Source organism: Paramormyrops kingsleyae, chromosome 15 (assembly GCF_048594095.1).
Source record: "Paramormyrops kingsleyae isolate MSU_618 chromosome 15, PKINGS_0.4, whole genome shotgun sequence".
NCBI classification, from domain to species: Eukaryota; Metazoa; Chordata; class Actinopteri; order Osteoglossiformes; family Mormyridae; genus Paramormyrops; species Paramormyrops kingsleyae.
Window position 1 is genome coordinate 7,096,429 of NC_132811.1, and position 17,142 is coordinate 7,113,570.

General features: G+C 49.5%; 1 protein-coding gene across 1 annotated transcript; it reads left to right on the forward strand.

The window, feature by feature from the left end:
- Window positions 1-311: 311 nt before the first annotated feature.
- Window positions 312-16,359, forward strand: arhgap45b (Rho GTPase activating protein 45b). Its single transcript, XM_023844241.2, has 22 exons — window positions 312-750; window positions 3,336-3,708; window positions 6,489-6,632; window positions 6,746-6,830; window positions 8,565-8,637; window positions 9,088-9,166; window positions 9,470-9,604; window positions 10,117-10,178; window positions 10,295-10,405; window positions 10,513-10,593; window positions 10,669-10,836; window positions 11,230-11,367; window positions 11,450-11,637; window positions 11,955-12,070; window positions 12,166-12,264; window positions 12,388-12,486; window positions 12,591-12,754; window positions 12,871-13,059; window positions 13,147-13,284; window positions 13,366-13,598; window positions 14,027-14,271; window positions 14,625-16,359. The coding sequence occupies exons 1-22, from the start codon at window positions 613-615 to the stop codon at window positions 14,828-14,830; spliced, it is 3,264 nt and encodes a 1,087-aa protein (XP_023700009.2). The 5' UTR covers window positions 312-612; the 3' UTR covers window positions 14,831-16,359.
- Window positions 16,360-17,142: the final 783 nt, after the last annotated feature.

The window sequence follows — 17,142 nt, forward strand, 5'->3', positions numbered from 1 at the left end:
CTACCACTAATTTGTTTCCTGCCACCCCTTTGAATGCCTGCTTGTAATAGCTTACAAACTAAAGAAATGTCGATTCCATGCAAACCTCTAGTATGTTAGATGAGGAAGAAGGTTTTGCGCTGCAGGTGAATGTCAAACGTGTATCAGGGCCACCAAATCTACAGCTTTGGGTCTTAATGGGGGGTGCATGCTAAATGATTATTAACAAAAATGACATTAAAAGTCCGGTTGGGGCCGATCGAGGCCACATGCTTGCCCGTGTTGTTCAAGAGCTGGGCAGGAAACCCGCAACCCGTCATTTAAGTACTGCTCATCTCTCCCTTCTTCCTTCCCCCTTATGAGCAACTTGCGTGTAAGACGCTTTATTTCCGAGTCTCTTCGCTGGTTTCTAGGTCGCATGGCGTTATATTGCAAATGAGTATTTTTTGAGTCTAGTAAGGTTATTCTCAGTAATGGGCTCTATTTTCATAGCAGCGATGCCCTTTCGTTAGTTTCTGTTGGCTGGCGCTGACACGGACCGGTCGCGGTACCTTAATTCCGGACTCCGAGCCCGGCTGCTATGAGGCGCTTCACCTCGTCCTGATTAACTTATTACAGTGTGAATTAAGGGCCATGATGAAACGTGGGGTCGGGGGCAAATCGAGCTATAGTCCGTACTCAGTTACTGACCACAAGAGCAAGAAGGGCGAACCGAAGGGGAAAAGCAAGCTGGACATCCTGCCGAATAAACCCAACGTGTGGCTCAAGCAGGTAAGCGCCTGTAACACTTTGGAGCACTTTATTTTATTAGTACGTTATTGCTTGATCTTATGCATTTCCATTTTAATCCCCAGTGATTTTCTTAGCAGATGGTCACCATGTAATAAAGCGGATGGTTTGTTTTCATGCCACACCCAAACATCCCTGATGAATGAACACAATTTTGCATGCGCGGATAAACTTTTTTTTTCTTTTTTGCTATATAGAGTATAAGGATATATGTGCAGGTCTACAGCTATAGGGTCACGGTGAGGCTGGCCCGGGCAGGTGGCCGCCTGCCCTCCCGGAGCCGCATCTCCCCGCCACTTCCCGCACACTGACGCGGGGACGCCGAGGTCGCTGGCCGTTTTGCGGAAGCTTCTCGCCCCAGCCGAGGCAGCAGCGTCTTCCTGTCACATTGCAGAAGGGGCGACGCGCCTCCACTCCTAGCATCATTTATTATTAATTCGGTAGATACTTGCACATATATATTCTATTAACCTTATCCCCTTAGTACCGAGTTTAGGTTATGTTTATTTTTCTTGACTTATTATGTTGTATTTTACTTTTTTATATATAAAAAAATCTTGTTCAAGCGATCATTTAATTATAATATAGCAGCATATAGTATAGCATTTAAAGTGAAGCATGATGTTTCTCCTAGGGGCCCATGCATCATCTGCAAAGTGGCTGTGGTGCTTGTTTTAGGTAATGGGCCGTATTAAGCAGCAGCGTATTGAGTACCATCTGTTTACTAACATGAAACATTACATCCGCGTCCTCCTTTTCTCTGCGCTATTGATGTTTTCGGATTATTCTGCTGTAATTTTTTAATGGGTCTAACGAGATCGCCAGTTCCCAGTGTCTGCCTTTAATATTGCTCTCTAAAATCCTTCGTTAGTCTTGCGTAACATTTCGTTCCTCGGCTGACGAATCTTAATCCAAATCCTCACTCCGTTATTCTGTTGGATGTTGGAATAGCGCTTTTCAGGTTAAGTGCTCTACTCATGCGCACAACACTGGGGAACGGAAACAACCATTTTCAGGTTTTAAGTACGTGGCCTTAAGCGCCCTCTTCCGTGCTGCAGTTTCTCAGCCACAGGTAGTTCTGTATTTTGCGTCCTTTCTGATGGGCTGATCTTTAACATACATCCATGCATCCATCTTATCCGGCATGTGGGAGCCGTAGCTTTGCCACGTACGATAGGACACAAGGCAGGGGGCTCCACTCTGGATGGGGTGCCACACCACGTGACCATCATACGGCATGTGTAGGTCATTCTCACAAACTTTACAGTGAAATACAGTGTTACGGTGAAATGCATTGTGCAATTTTTTGTGTAGGGCAATTGACATTACCTTAAGTTTTAGGCGTATTAAAATTGTCAGTTGTTGCTCTGATTTAATGATTATTCTCCAAATAGATAGCCAAAAATCTTATTTCTGTAAGACTTTTAAGATCAAATAGCACAAAACTATAGTTTCAACTACATTGCATATACGCAATCAATTTGTATGATAAGTTTAAATGTCTTGCTATTTTTTTTTGCTAGTTTTTACATTTTTTATCATCTTTGTAACTCTTCCCATGGATCTGATGAAATACCATTTATACCTGTTATAAAAGGTTATATAGGGCAGTGGTGGCTTGATGGTTAAGGAAGCAAACTTGTAATTGAAAGTTTACAGGTTCGAATCCCCGACCAACAAGGCACCGCTGAGGTACCCTGTGCAAGGTACCGCCCCCAAGCACTGCTCCCCGGGCGCTGAATTAGCTGCCCCCTGCTATGTCACATATGGGTTAAATGCAGAGGACACATTTCGTTGTTGCACACTGTGTGCTGTGGTGTGTTGACAATGACCACTGATCACCAAATTCTCAAAGTATTATAATAAAACTACCCCAGAGTGAAAATCAACAATGTATATAATTAAGTTGTATTATTTGAATCTATCTTCAAAAAATGTAAAAAAAATTTGACAAAAGTAATATGTTATGAGAATGAATTGTATGTTACGCAGGATGATTTATACAGTAACGGTAATGAACACTGTATTTCATGTTGCTAGGTCACTTAGATATGGTGGGTAAGGCTGAAAAATGCTTGCTGCCTTTTCTTCTGTTCAAACATATTTTGCTGTATTTTCCCTCCACCTTTTTCATTTTATATTGTTTAGAAGTCAGCAGGAGACCTTTTACTTTTCACTATGTATATCTATATATTATTTTTTAAAATAGACATACAATTTATTGTAACTACCGTGATTGTATAGACCAGAGCTATTCAAATCACGGTCCTCAAGGCTCATTTCCCAGCCTTCCTTTACCTGTGAGCCAGGTCTGAAGCCTCTGTGGCCAATCAGAATCAGTCATTATTAAGCTAATTGCCTGGGGGAACTGAGGACATGGCCTGGATTTGGAATGGGGAGCTAGATTTGAAGAGCCCTGCTATAAAGAGAAAATGAGCGTGTGGTGACGACCCAAACCCGCACTAACACTCACACTCACACACCTGGGACAATTTCACCAGTTCGCCCAGCAGTATTTTGATCGACTGTGTGACTCATTCCCCCTCCCTCTCCACTGTGTCTCCCAGCTGTCAGTTCTCCAGGAGCAGCCTGCCCAGGACGTGCTGGATCCCCCCAACGCTTCCCCCTCCAGCCATTCGAACCCGCCCCCCTCCTGCCCGGGGACCCCCCTGACCCAGCATGCCCGGCTACCCGGGAGCGCCTCCCCCATGGCCACTCTCAGGCGTTCCTCCACCTGCCACCAGTCCAGCACCGCCGGCTTCCCCGTGCAGTCCTGGGTTTTCAGCAAAGGCCTCCGAAGAGGCGTCGCCGCTCCGGACGCCCCCCCGGATTGCGGCGAGGGGCCGGCAATCGAGGCGGAGGACATCCCCGCGCTGCTCCAGGAGGTGGCCTGCTTTGCCGAGGCCGTGGAGAAGCTGAAGGACGTGGTGCTGGCAGGAGGTGAGATGCTCACGCCGTCCCGCTGCTCGCCTTCTCCACCCTGTTAGCGCAGCGGCTAACTGCGGTCAGGGGTCCCGGCTGCAGGCCTCACCGTTAAACTCTACATTTACTTTTGGTTAACGGATGATTTTGTCCAAAGCGCCATACAAGTGAGGCAAATGGCACATTACAAACATATATGTTGTCGAAAGGAGTCAACTGAGCATGAGTTCGGTCAAGCTGAGCTCCAATGAAAGCCCAGGTATGAGTGTAAGCAGCATTGGAGCAGGAGATAAACCAGACTTATAACAAAGCAGGAACCTAATAGGACTATTCAAGGAACACAACTGCAACATAAAAACATTTAGGGCAGCAACTTCATAGACAAGCAGTGCTACTTATTTAGGGTGAGTCCGGTCGCAAAGAGAGGCGTCAGAACAAAGCGAATATGCACACAGGAAGTATTCTGACTGAAGAAAACAAACGTGATCATGAAACAAAGTGAAATCTCAGATATTTCTGGCTTTTTTCGGTTCACCAAAAAGAGGATGCATGGTCACCCTGACTTAACACGGCATGGCGTGAGACCTTTTTACGTAAACGCGAAGGATGTGCGATTTCGTCCGAACCGCACGTGCCGAGTCGGACTGAGGGCAGCGTGATGTTCCGCTCAAGGGAGCGCGACCTTCCCCCTCACGCCGAAGTGCTTCTGCAGAAAAGCCACACTCCTGCAGGAAGCCCTGGCAGCTTTTAGAAAACGCCGTGCTTTTCTACGAAATCCGTCGGCAGCCCCGGTGCTGTGTTTGCCACGTGCCGCCCAGGGGTGGAGCCTGCAAGCCTGCATCGCCAACAGCATCGCGGGGGGGGGGGGGGCTAATACGCCAAACCAATGACCCGACAGGAACCTATATATGCCTGTTGTCGCGATATTGAGGTGTGATATCACCGCCACTGTTGTGTTTCATTTGTGTTAGTGCATATGTAATAGAATCAGTATCACGTGTGTATTAGTGATGCGCGGGTCGTCTCGTAACCCGCGGGTCGGGTTGGGGCGGGTAAAGAAATTGTCACTTTATTTGCGGGGCGGGCTGGGGCGGGCCAAATAATTTCATAAAAGCGGGACACACGGGTTGGAAAAATACCCGACCCGCGCATCACTAGTGTGTATGTGTTTGTCAGGGGCAATTCCGGGATCTGACCCATAGGGGGCTCTGCCCCCAGTGACATGTACAAAGTCATAGTAATCCCCTGGGTCCTAGTGTCCTAGGCAGCTGTTGATGCCATGTCACATTTTATGGATGTTTTTGAAAATGAATGAGCTATTCTATTTAATTAGTGTACATTTATTTGGGGGGGGGGTTTGTATAAAACCTGACATTATAGATCATACTATCTACTTTTAGATAAGAAGTCTTTCTGTTTTCCTGTCTGTTTTTTTAGGGTTATCTTTAAGAACATGGTGTAATAGAACAGGAAGGGCTGCGGGGGGTTTGTTATGGGAGGGGTGTGTTTTAAACCGAGTCACCTCATTGTGTCCCAGAGGCCAGATGAAGTAATATGAATATTGAATGTGAAATATGCCTTTCTATGTGTGCTCTGAGTTCAAGTTAAATCAGCTCTGAGCTGTGTTTTAATGTTAGGCCCGTAACATCCTGTCGTGCGATGATACATCATGGTACAACTTCATGATGATTTGAGTCGTGGGAATAAAGAATGAACTGCGAAACAGCTCAACTCTGGATAATTTAGTATTCTCTTAATTTTTCTCTCTGTAATTGCGTTGTTTATATAGCAGAAGGTGCAATAACTTGGCATGTCCCCCTATGAGCAGCCAGATAATGCAACGGAAATGGCAAAAAGGTTTTTAAGAAAAGGCCTGTTTGCATCCCCGTTTCCAAAAAAGTCGGGACGCTGTGTGAAATGTAAATAAATCAATGCAATGATTTGCAAACCATATAAACCCATATTTAATTGAAAATAGAACAGAGACAATGTATCAGAATGTTTCAAAAAAGTTGGGACAGGGGCAACAAAAGACTGGAGAATTGTGTAATGCTAAAACAAAACACCTAGTTGAATGTCTCACAATTAATTTGGATAATTGGACCTGTTTACAAGGATATTTCACATCCATCAATGAATCCCATATGTACCGGTAATCAGTGTTGTAGAGTTGCTAGATTGCAGTATTCTGTCAAATTCCTGTCTTTGTAAAAGTGCACGATGTTAGGTTTTCCAGTCATCAGCACCGTTCTGCAGTGTCGTTTTAAACAGGAGGTCATGGTGCCGACTTGCAGCCCCCCTGAGGACTCAGACCAGAGGGGCGCGGTCACCATCTCCGGGGGCCCCAGCCTGATACCGGTTACTTGAGCTGCTTTTTTTTAGCTGAAAGTGAAACAAGAGAGATTTAAAAACAATGCAGCAGTAATCCGCTCATTACCGCTCATTACTGCTAAAACTTATCAATGGGGGGGGGGGGGCGCCCTGATTTTTCCCGCGATATAGCCTAGGATACTTTTTGCATTAAGCTGCCTCCTGAGAGGGATGGGGGTGGGGGGGCTGGCAGACATGACCTATGTGAGGCTGCCCCGTCATCTGAAAACAAGACAGAAGCAGGAAATGCACATCTTCTGGCTGCGTGCAGGTTCCCAGCTCTGTGTCTCAGGTTGTAGTCGCAGCTCCGCAGTGTAAGCGGATTCTCTGGAGACCCACAAGCAATGCTGCTGGAACCGGTTGTGCCCCACGACTCATAGCGGCCTCTCACGACTCCCGGCCTCCTCTGTGCCCTGATTTCCCCGCAGACGAGCGGGAGAACCGGCAGGCCCTGGCTCACGAGTGTCTGGGAGAGGTGCTGCGGATCCTGAGGCAGGTGTTTGGAGCATACCCCCTCCTCAACACAGTGGAGACCCTCACTGCAGCCGGCAGACTCATCTCCAAGGTGAAAGGTAGGCGGAGTACAGCCAGAGCCCCTCAGTCCTGAAGTTCATCAGCGGTGAGAGGAATGTTTGGTGAATGGGAACGTGATGCTCAGCAGCGGCCTGCATGTGTCTGCTCTCAGGGTTCCATTATGAAGGCTGCAGCGACATGGAGAAGAAGGACTTTGAGAAGGCTGTGGAGATGATCGCCGTGGCTTTCAGCAGCAGGTGGTTGTCTCTGGGGGCTCCCAAAAAGCAGTGTGGGGTTTATTGGAAGTTCTGATTGGATGGATGGATGGATGGGTGGGTGGGTGGATGGATGGATGGATGGGAAGAAAGCTACCAAGTTATTATTTCTATGGGTATTTTATATAAGTTGAATATTGTTTATGAGTATAAGTTCCTGTGCCTGTTTGTGGTTTTTCCACTGCCACCAAGAACTGAGTTGCATGAATTAGCTAATTCCGCTAGCATTTCATGCTAGCATAACACGGTGATTCTCACAGATGTGCTAGAAAATTGGGAAATTAGCACACAGTAAATCATGATGTACACAGTACATAATCGCCTCTCTTCGGTTTTATGTTACTGTGGCTCTCCAAACCCGGGCGACGCCTTTTGGGAGGCGGCCCTCCTGCAGTGGAAAACCGAAGCGAACTGGAACCGCCTTGTAACTAATACCTCTGCTCAGCCAGTCACCCAGCAGGTGGCATGAGCCCCCTACCCCCCCCGCCCCTGTCCCCTAGACGGCAGAGAAAGCCAGCGAGCAGTCAGACACCGTTGAAAGAGAGTCCCCACTCTGCCTCCAGCAGAGAGTAAACAGGAAGTGGGCCGTGCGGCGAAGTAACCAGAAACAGGAAGCCTCACAGTCACTTAGAACACCTTATTAGAAATCACCTGACCCTGTCTGCTGATGCTTATCGGTCTTTTCTCAGATTTCTTGGTTTATGTCTGTAAACATGAGCAGCGTTTTAGGGGAAATGGACTTCACAAATCTTTTTCTAAAGATAGTGTGTGTGTGTATATATAATATATATTTTAAAAAAAACAGCTGATGATGCTTTTTTGAGGTGTGTGTGACTGTATATTGAGTTGTGGTGAGCGTCACCATAATAATAAGTGAGAGTGAGAGGGATTTATGTGCTGCAGTGTGTGTGTGAAATCCCTTACAGGCTCACACTCCATTCATGGCTTCAGTGACTCCTGTAACATGTACATACACGGTTGTGAGTCACAGCTGCTCGCTGCTTATGTTTCTGTGTATGTAACTCTCCCTTTTTTATCTGTTCCTAAATCATTTAGCCATTATTTAGCTGTTGTTCCTGATTATGTTGTTTGGTTACTAGCAGCCTAACCCCTCTTAAATTATCACGGCACACATACTGTTTAGGGTAAAGAGCCATTGAGAGCAGGATTGTTTAGGATATTCCCGTGCCCAAGATTAAATGTGCTTAATTAGTACTTGCGTGTGTCGATAGCGCATGCCGGATTTTTACCATAATTACTGTAGAATTTGGACACATAATAATGAGGTGACGGTAGGATGAGAGAACAGCAGAAGCTCAACGGAGAGTAGGAGGGGGTCGCACTGGATCTGCATGTGAGAAATAGGATGTGGGGTGGGGGGGGGGCATGTAAGGGGCTGGTAGGCAGTCAGCTGAGCGCTGGGGTCAGAGGTCAGACTGGCCAGAGGGCTCTGTCAACATGGCACTCTCACTCAGAGAGTCATCCTAAGACTGAATGATTGTGCTTCTTTGATCTCATGTCAGCCAGGATTTTTCAAAGCCGGTCTGATCCGGTTGAATATAAGGTGTGTTTTCTGCGGTGTGATGCCTGGCTCAGCCTTAATGATCTCTCATATTCTCATCTCCCTCTCTTCCCCTTCTTCCTCTTCCTGTCTGCTTCCCCGTTGCCCATCTATCTCTCTCTCTCTCTCCCTGCCCCCTCGCCCGCCCCCTGCAGTGTGTCAGAGTTGCTGATGGGGGAGGTGGATAGCAGCACCCTCCTCTCCCTACTGCCTACCGAGAGGAGCAGGGTGAGTCGGTGTTTTTGCCGTCGGCATGGCGACGCGGCGCACCAGGCTGGCGGTTTGCACGCGCGCGGTTTCCTGGCAGTGTCAGGCAGCGTGAAGATAAGAGGCTTCAGTGCCGAATCCCGGTGACTGCTGGGAATAGGGGGGGGGGGAGCTCTGCCTGGGAAATTCTGTTACCCCACCCCATATAAATATTAATAATAATTAGAAATTTGAAGTATTACCATTCTGCATCAACCCAGAAGTACTGAACGCATCTACTGTGTGACTGTATATTCACACACATTTACTGTGTGACTCTATATTCTATTAAAACATCCTGAGGTCCTGACTATTGAAGCTGAGAATGATGTATTAATAATGCCGACATTATGTCCAGCTCTGTACCTCCTGAAATGCTGAAATGCTGACCTGCTTCCTCTGTCCTGAAGTCATTGTCTGTCACCCCCGCAGTCTTTGGAGAACCTGTACGGATCCGTGTCGGGCAAGGGGACAAACTCATCGCTAAGTCCGAACGACCCTCCACATACCAGTAGGAATCTTCTCCTTACACTTTCTCTCTTTTGCTGTGGGTCCATTCAGTTCCTTCTCTTATTCTCTCTCTATCCCTCCTTCTATACTGTCACATGCTTCTCTCCTCCTCTGAATCACTCAGAAAGGGTTGGAGGGGCTTTGGGCTATAATATTCCAAACTCCAAACCTGATTGGCCGGTTGAGATTGCAATGAGGCAGTATCAGGAAGTGGGAGGCTGTTGCCGTGGGGACCTGAGTACCGACGGGGCCTGTGCCAGGGTGCACTGCAGGTCACTGCAGCCCCTGTGTGTGTGTCCCACAGCCCTGAGCGCCGAGGAGGTGGACATCGTCCTGCAGCGCAGTGAGGGGGGGGTGGAGTCCGCCCTGGGCTACGCCAAGGGGCTCTCCAAGTGCATGAAGGACGTGATTGGCTACGTGGAGAAAAGATCAGCTCTAGGTGGGTAGTTTGAAATCTGTCATGATGGAAACTCCCCACTGAGGCAAAACCATGATGGGGCAGCTGGGCCCAGTTAGTCAGCAGTTTAACTCACTGTTTGCACAGTTTCTTTCCACAGCCCAGGCATATGCAGTCAGTTATATCTCTAGATTTCCTGTAGTGTGCCTGGTGTGTCTGAGAATGCATGCTGTGCGCTTACTGCTGCAGAATCACTGGGACCCTGTACTGCACAGCGGTCATGCACTGAAAATCACCAGCTCTGGATTTTGCAGATAACCGTTTCTAAATGTTGAAATGTGTAAACTTCCATATTTTGCTTTACATCTTTATCAGCTGGTAAGTAAATACATGTTTTGTCATACCAGGTCAGGATTTAGCATCGCCTAAAAGCAAAACGGAAGCAGGCTGTGCAGTACAGCACCTAGATACTGAACGTGAGACAGTAAGCCACTGTGCGGATATTAGGATGTGTCACTGACTGTTTTTCCTGTCGCTTCTCTTTTGTTACATAGAGATGGAATTTGCCAGGGGCCTGCAGAAGATCTACCAAGCCTGTAAACTGAGCTTTGAGCAGGTAAACGCTCATGGCTTAATGAGCAGTCATGTGACTGTCGAAACACAGAAACGGTTTAGCTAAGGTGACAGGGCGGTCCTGTGGTCATGTGTCGTCATGGCCTCTGTCCCCCACAGCCGCACATGCCGTTCATGTCTGTCTACAACCTGGCTTTGGAGCAGGACCAGGAGCAGAGCTTGGGGGTTCTGCAGGCCTCGGGAACCCTGCATGTCCAAAACTTCATCCAGGTGAGGTGGGCGTGGCCTGTGTGTGTGTGTGTGTGTGTGTGTGTGTGGGGGGGGGGGGTGTGGCCATGTGGGACCAGTGCTGATGGGGGACGTGTCTCCGCCCATAGCCGCTGGTGCAGCGCAAGTTCGATCACGAGAAGAAGTGCAAGGAGCTGAAGGATGTGTGGCAGCGCGCCCGTAGGAAGCTGGTGAGGACACGCCTACCTGGCTACCGACCCCCCACCACCCCTGCGTGACAGCTATTCATGTGCGCCACCCTTCAGGCGGAGGCCGAAAGCAACCTGCGCAAAGCCAAGCAGGTGTACCAGACGCGGTGCGAGGAGTATGACAAGGCCAAGGGGGCGGCCAGCCGGGCCGAGGAGGAAGGTGGTGGCTCGGCGGCCAAGACGCTGGACAGGAAGCGGAGGCATGAGGAGGAAGCACGTGGCAAGGTAACACAAACACACACACACACACACACACACACACACACACGCTGCCTACTGAGAAGCCTGTCTGTCTGTCTGTCTGTCTAGTGTCTTCAGATCAAAGAATGAATCAAACAGAAAGCAAACAATGCAAACCCCACTTTACTGGTTCAGTTTTAATATAAACTGGGTATAAGAACATGGCTGACAAATCAGGAATCACACAGCACCATCTTTCCAGAATTCACCAGATGCCTGTTTACCTAATAATGCCCCCTGTTGGCTCAATAGGTACTATACTATAGACTGAGGCTGAGGTCATACCTGTGTGTTCCTCATCCATCTGCGGCGCAGAGCAGAAGCCAGTCCAGGTCGCTGTCTGGGATTTGTACCTTAACAGCCGTCTGTCCCTCGCAGGCGGAGGAGGCCGAGGCCACTTATCGCACCTGCGTCGCCGACGCCAAGACCCAGTACCAGGAGCTGGAGGACACCAAGGTCACCGTGCTGCGGCTGATCCAGGACGTCATCAGGCAGAGCGACCAGGCCCTGCGATCCGTGAGTCTCCCCCCGGGCTTGGGGGTGGGTGGGTCCAAGGCCTGACCTCTGACCTCTGACTCCTGGACTCGCCCTTCCCCAGGCCACCGTGTCCTACTGCCAGGTGATGCACCTGCAGACGGTGGCCCTGCCCGTACACTACCAGGCCCTCTGCGAGAGCAGCAAGCTGTACGAGCCGGGCCTGCGGTACGCCGCTTACGTCGAAGGGCTCTCAGCTGCCGAGGAGTCGGAGGTGCAGTACGACTTCGAGCCGTACGTCTCCCCCATGCAGTAAGTGCTGCACTCCTCTCACATAATGGGCCTTTTGTTTTCACTGTCGCTGAATCACGCTCACTGCCCACTGTGGCTCAGTGGACACCTGTCACTGGCACTGTGTCGCAGTGTGTATTGTTCACATGTCTTTGTCCCTGTGCCCTGTACCGTTTAGTATACGAGAAATACTAATGTATTGGCAAATTGTCTTGTCAAATGCCTTGCGGCACCTGTGTCGTGAAAGGCGCTATATATGTATAAATTCAATTGAATTGAAATAGAGTTTAATGCTTTCTCCGACGGTACGAAACATTCTGATATGAACTGGTTTCCAGGTCTGCCAAACCCTGCACTGACAGCATGAACGCAGAGAGCCATGACGGTGCTGAATCCTCGAGCCCGGCGGGTCGTGGCGAAGGCGTTTCCGCTGCCGGCAGTAAGCAGAAACACGGTGAGGGCCGGGAAATGGGGAGTGTGTCCGACTTCACCTCCAGTGAGGAGGCTTCACTGTGATCATCACCGTCTCCTCCTCCCTTCGCGCCGTAGGGCGGGGCCACCAGCCCAACAAATCGTGGCCTACGGTACTGAACGACACGGACAGCATGGGTGACCACAGCGGTTTGGGATCGCCCACGAGCAGCACAGGTACTGGTAATGGCAAATTTCCCGGCGCCTTGTACTCGCCCGTTTCGTATTCTCCGGGATTTCGTTTGATTCTGTGGAAGTCAGCCGGCACTGACAGAGGTACCATGGTGCCGTCGTGTTCAGGGGATGTCAGGATGGTTCCCAGGACCCTCTCCAGTGGGACCATGTCTTCCACGGAGGAGCTGGATGACAAAGAGAACAACATTGTGTCGTTTGAACACAGTGAGTCCGCTGTCGTGCCGTCAGTATAATCCCTCTCACAGACCCTCAACTGGTGCACCAGAAATGGGTGGGACACCCCGGTCTGAACTGGTTCTGTCTGGCAGGCATGAACGGCATCGAACCCGAGATCGTGACGCCAACGGGGCCGTTCCGCAACGTGGGCCTGTCCAAGGCTGCGCAGACGCACCGACTGCGCAAGCTGCGCACGCCTGCCAAGTGCAGGGAGTGTGACAGCTACGTGTACTTCCAGGGGGCGGAGTGCGAGGAGGTGAGCTCCCGCCCCCCCATGCTGCTGCCCGTGGAGGCGTAGATCACCATTGGTCCATCATGCCTGCCTATCACCTGTGACGCTCACCCAGAAGCTCCTCCCCCCCTCCTCCACAGTGTCTGCTGGCCTGTCATAAGAAGTGCCTGGAGAGCCTGGCCATCCAGTGTGGGCACAGGAAGCTGCAGGGGCGCCTTCATCTCTTCGGACGGGACTTCAACCAGAATGCCCACTGCAGCGCTGAGGGCGTCCCCTTCATCATCAAGAAGTGCATCCTGGAGATGGAAAGCAGGGCGCTGAAGATGAAGGTGAGGAATGGTGGTGGAGGTGTCGAGGGGTGCGACCCGACCCGACCCGCGCGCCAGGCCCCGGCTTCATGCGTTCTGCCCCTCTAGGGTATCTACAGGGTGAACGGGGTAAAGACACGCGTGGAGAAGCTCTGCCAGGCCTTCGAGAACGGCATGGAGCTGGTGGAGCTTTCGCATGCCTTCCCGCATGACATCAGCAACGTGCTCAAGCTGTATCTGCGGCAGGTGTGTGTCCGGCGCTCCTTCCGGTACCTTCTGCTGAAGTTTGAGGAGCATCATTCATAACACTCCCCATTACCTTTACAGCTACCGGAACCTATCATGCCGTTCCAACTCTACAGCCGCCTGATGGGTTTAGCCAAGGAGAGCCTGCAGGCAGAACCTCCTGATAGAGAGGAACCTGGGAAGGGCCTGGTGGACCTGGGCTCAGAGACGGACTCCGACCTCCTGCTGCTCGTGGACAAGCTGCGGGATTTGGTGAAGGAGCTACCGCGGCCAAACTTGGCCATTCTGCGCTACATCGTAAGCCACCTGCGAAGGTGGGCATCTCCACAGCAGCCGACCGGAAACATCTTTCCATCCAGTCACTGTAGCTGATGGGAATCCCAGGAGGCCAGCTGTTCCTGAGAAGCTAGTGGAACCGCGTCGTTCCCAGTGATCACATTCAAAATCAGTCAAATCCCTTATCTTTCTTATTCTAATGCTCAGCCCAATAGTAACTGACCTTCTTGACTTCTGTCTGCTTTATATTTTGAGTTGCAGTCACATGATTCGCAGCTTGGCGTTGGGGGCGGGCCATTTGCCTTGACGAGCAGGCATGCCGTATTATGTGGCCAATCAGTGTACGTGGCCACGGTTTTCCATGGAACACGTCAGCCGTTTATTCTGATGTGTTATCACGGAAGAGTGTGGCGAGTCCACCCCGGCTTCTGGTCCGAATGTCACGTAGTACCTCTGTCCCCCTCAGGGTGGCGGCGTTGGAGGAGCACAACAAAATGAGCCCCAGCAACCTAGGCATCGTGTTCGGGCCCACGCTGATGAGGCCGCGGCCCACTGGGACCACCGTCACGCTGTCCTCGCTGGTCGACTACCCGCACCAGGCCCGCATTGTGGAGATGCTCGTGGTCTTCTACGGCTTCATCTTTCCGGTCGGGTCTGGTGACTCGAGTCAGCCCACCTCCCCGATCCACAGTCACGTCACAGATCCATGCGGTGAGATTAATTAAAGGGCGAAAGTCCCGCTTGCATGCTGCCGTGTAACCTGCCGTTTTTCAGTGGGTATGAAGTGTCACATTTCGGTGACACTAATAATGCACATTGGTCACGCTGTTTGATTGATGATGGGAAATGGGATCCGGGGGTCAGCGGCAGATGCTGAAGGGATGCTGGCGTGACTCATCAAGTCCTGCGCATTGTACCGGTGCAGCCATCTGCTAACCCCAAGCAGTGTCATTTACCAAAGAAACCCTAGAACATCATGGGGAGTTTGCTGTAATGTGATGCAGCGCCTCCTGTTGGCTGTGCTGGTAATGCAGTCGGTAACCTCAGAATCATGCTCTTTTCAGGCAAGCTTCTGGGCCGCTCTGACTCCTGTGAGCGATTCCTGGACTCGGACGGTGACCCTAAGCCGGCAGGAGGAGGAAGCCAGGGTGATCGCCACAGTCCGGATGGACAGGAGAAGGTGACGTTCGCCGTGGGTGACCCGTCAAGTCCCACGGGAAGCAGGGACCCCCCTGGCCAGCCCCCCGTCTCAGGCAGCGACCCCCACTGACGATGGACTCTGGGGAAGCTGAAGAACCTGCCTCCTCCTCGGATGAGTGTGAAGTCACACCGCCTGTGGCCTGTACTACGAAGCCGGGTTACTGGCTTATCGGGGTAACTTGTTGGATTTAAGGTACCACAGTTTAAATGGACTTCATATTCGTTCACTTACATTTTGCCAAGACTACCTTAAATCCGGCAAGTTACCCCAATAAGCCCGTAACCCCGCTTCGTAGTACAGGCCACTGGCCCCATGCCTCTGTGGTGTGACACGTATGAGGTGACTGTGACACAGGATTAGGGGATCCGTGCTCATTTTAGAGCTACCTGACAGTTACCAGTGACTTACGCATTCATAGCTCTTCTGTCTGCTTATCTTCCGCACCTAGCAATTTTTTTCCACATGCCTATATCCATCCATCCATCTTCCAAAACCATTTATTCAGGACGGGGGAATGTGTCTGGATCTCAGGCAGCACGGAGGACACCCCAGGCGGGATGCCCGTCTTTCTCAGGACCCACGCTGTTCATACCACAAGGACAGTGTGGAGACAGCGATTTGATCATCCCTGTGATTTTGGACAGTAAGAGAAGTCACACTGGGGGAAAATGCCAAGACTGAACATACGGCTCCAGGCAGGCGGGGTGGACACCACAGTGCCCAGTCACACATCCCAGTGTCACACATCCCAGTCACACATCCCAGTGTCACACGTCTCACAAATACTCCTTAGAGAACAGAAACATTCTGTCATACACCTTCACAGCAACACTTTACTTCACGGGGCACAAATAATAATAAGTATTATGCTACTACTTATGCATTCATTAACCACAAACTAAATCTTAGTTACATACTGATATCATGATAATTCATTAATGAATCATAAGATGTTTTATCTTGGGCAGTTACTGTATTTGTTACTGTACTGTAAATCCTGTGAACTACTGAACTTACTAAAGAACAAGGAACTTCTGAAGGAACAAATAACACAAGTGAAATATTGATCTCATGTTTGTCCATCATTAATGAATTGTGACATTTTTATCTCAAGTAGCAACTATATTTGTTCATGATTTGTACAGCAGTAGTAAATGATTTTATTACTAAGTATCTGTGCCCTTTCATGTAAAGTGTTAGCATCATCCCAATGCCCTGCCAAAGGAAATCCGGTCTTTCCCCCTAATAATCCTAGAGGCATTGTTAGGTACCGAGTAAAACCATTGTAGTCTTGGCCTTTTCTGCAGTTTGTGTGGTTGTAAGGAGCACAGGAGGCAGAAGAAGAATGTTTATACTACAACTGCAAAAAGACAGTACTTCAAGTAGAAAAAGCCACGCTCCACTTACCGATTTCATACTGCTAGGATGTTTTTCTACCAGTGATATTGACTCTGTCACTAGTGTGTACCCATTCACCAGTATGAACTTTGATAAGGTGTTTTCATTGGTTCCAGTGATGATTCACGTCTATTGGAAGCTGTAATGTCACTGACTTGTAATATATATTTTTTTGTTTTTAAATTTCATTCATCATAAAATTGCTTGAAAAGCCCTTTATTTAAAACAAAAGTGAAAAATATTTTTTTTTTATTTAAAAAAAGCCCCAAATCAAGCATCTAAAATGCAGAGAAGTGAGTCAGACAAAAATGGGCGATGGCACCTGGGCTAGATAATCAGCACGAGTTAGCAGTGGCGTGAATAGCTGGAGGGGAAACGAGGCCAGGACACTGCATTTGGAGTCTGCAGTGGCGTGAATAGCTGGAGGGGAAACGAAACCAGGACACTGCATTTGGAGTCCGCAGGGGGGAGGAATAGCTGGAGGGGAAACGAGGCCAGGACACTGCATTTGGAGTCCGCAGTGGTGTGAATAGCTGGAGGGAAAACGAGGCCAGAACACTGCATTTGGAGTCCGCAGGGGGGAGGAATAGCTGGAGGGGAAACGAGGCCAGGACACTGCATTTGGAGTCCGCAGTGGTCCGGCATACGCCAAAAGATGGTCCCAAAAGAAAAGTAAAAACAAAACTAATGGCAAAATATATGTGCACATTAGGGTGGTCCTTAAAAATGAAAATTTGAAAATTCTAGTTGTCACCCCGTAATTTTATCTTATACAGTCATTTTTGATGGTTTTTTCAAACAACTTTAGAGGTTGCTGAGGCAGCTTCAATGGCTAAAGCCTAGTTTGGTCATCCACCGTCAGTAACACTCGTTAATCTCTCAGGTCATTCATTTGATTATTTTTCTGTACTCATTTTTTCTTGATTGCTATAACTGTGTTTCTTAAGACTTGGTTTGGGGGGCAGGATGTGGCTCAGTGGGCT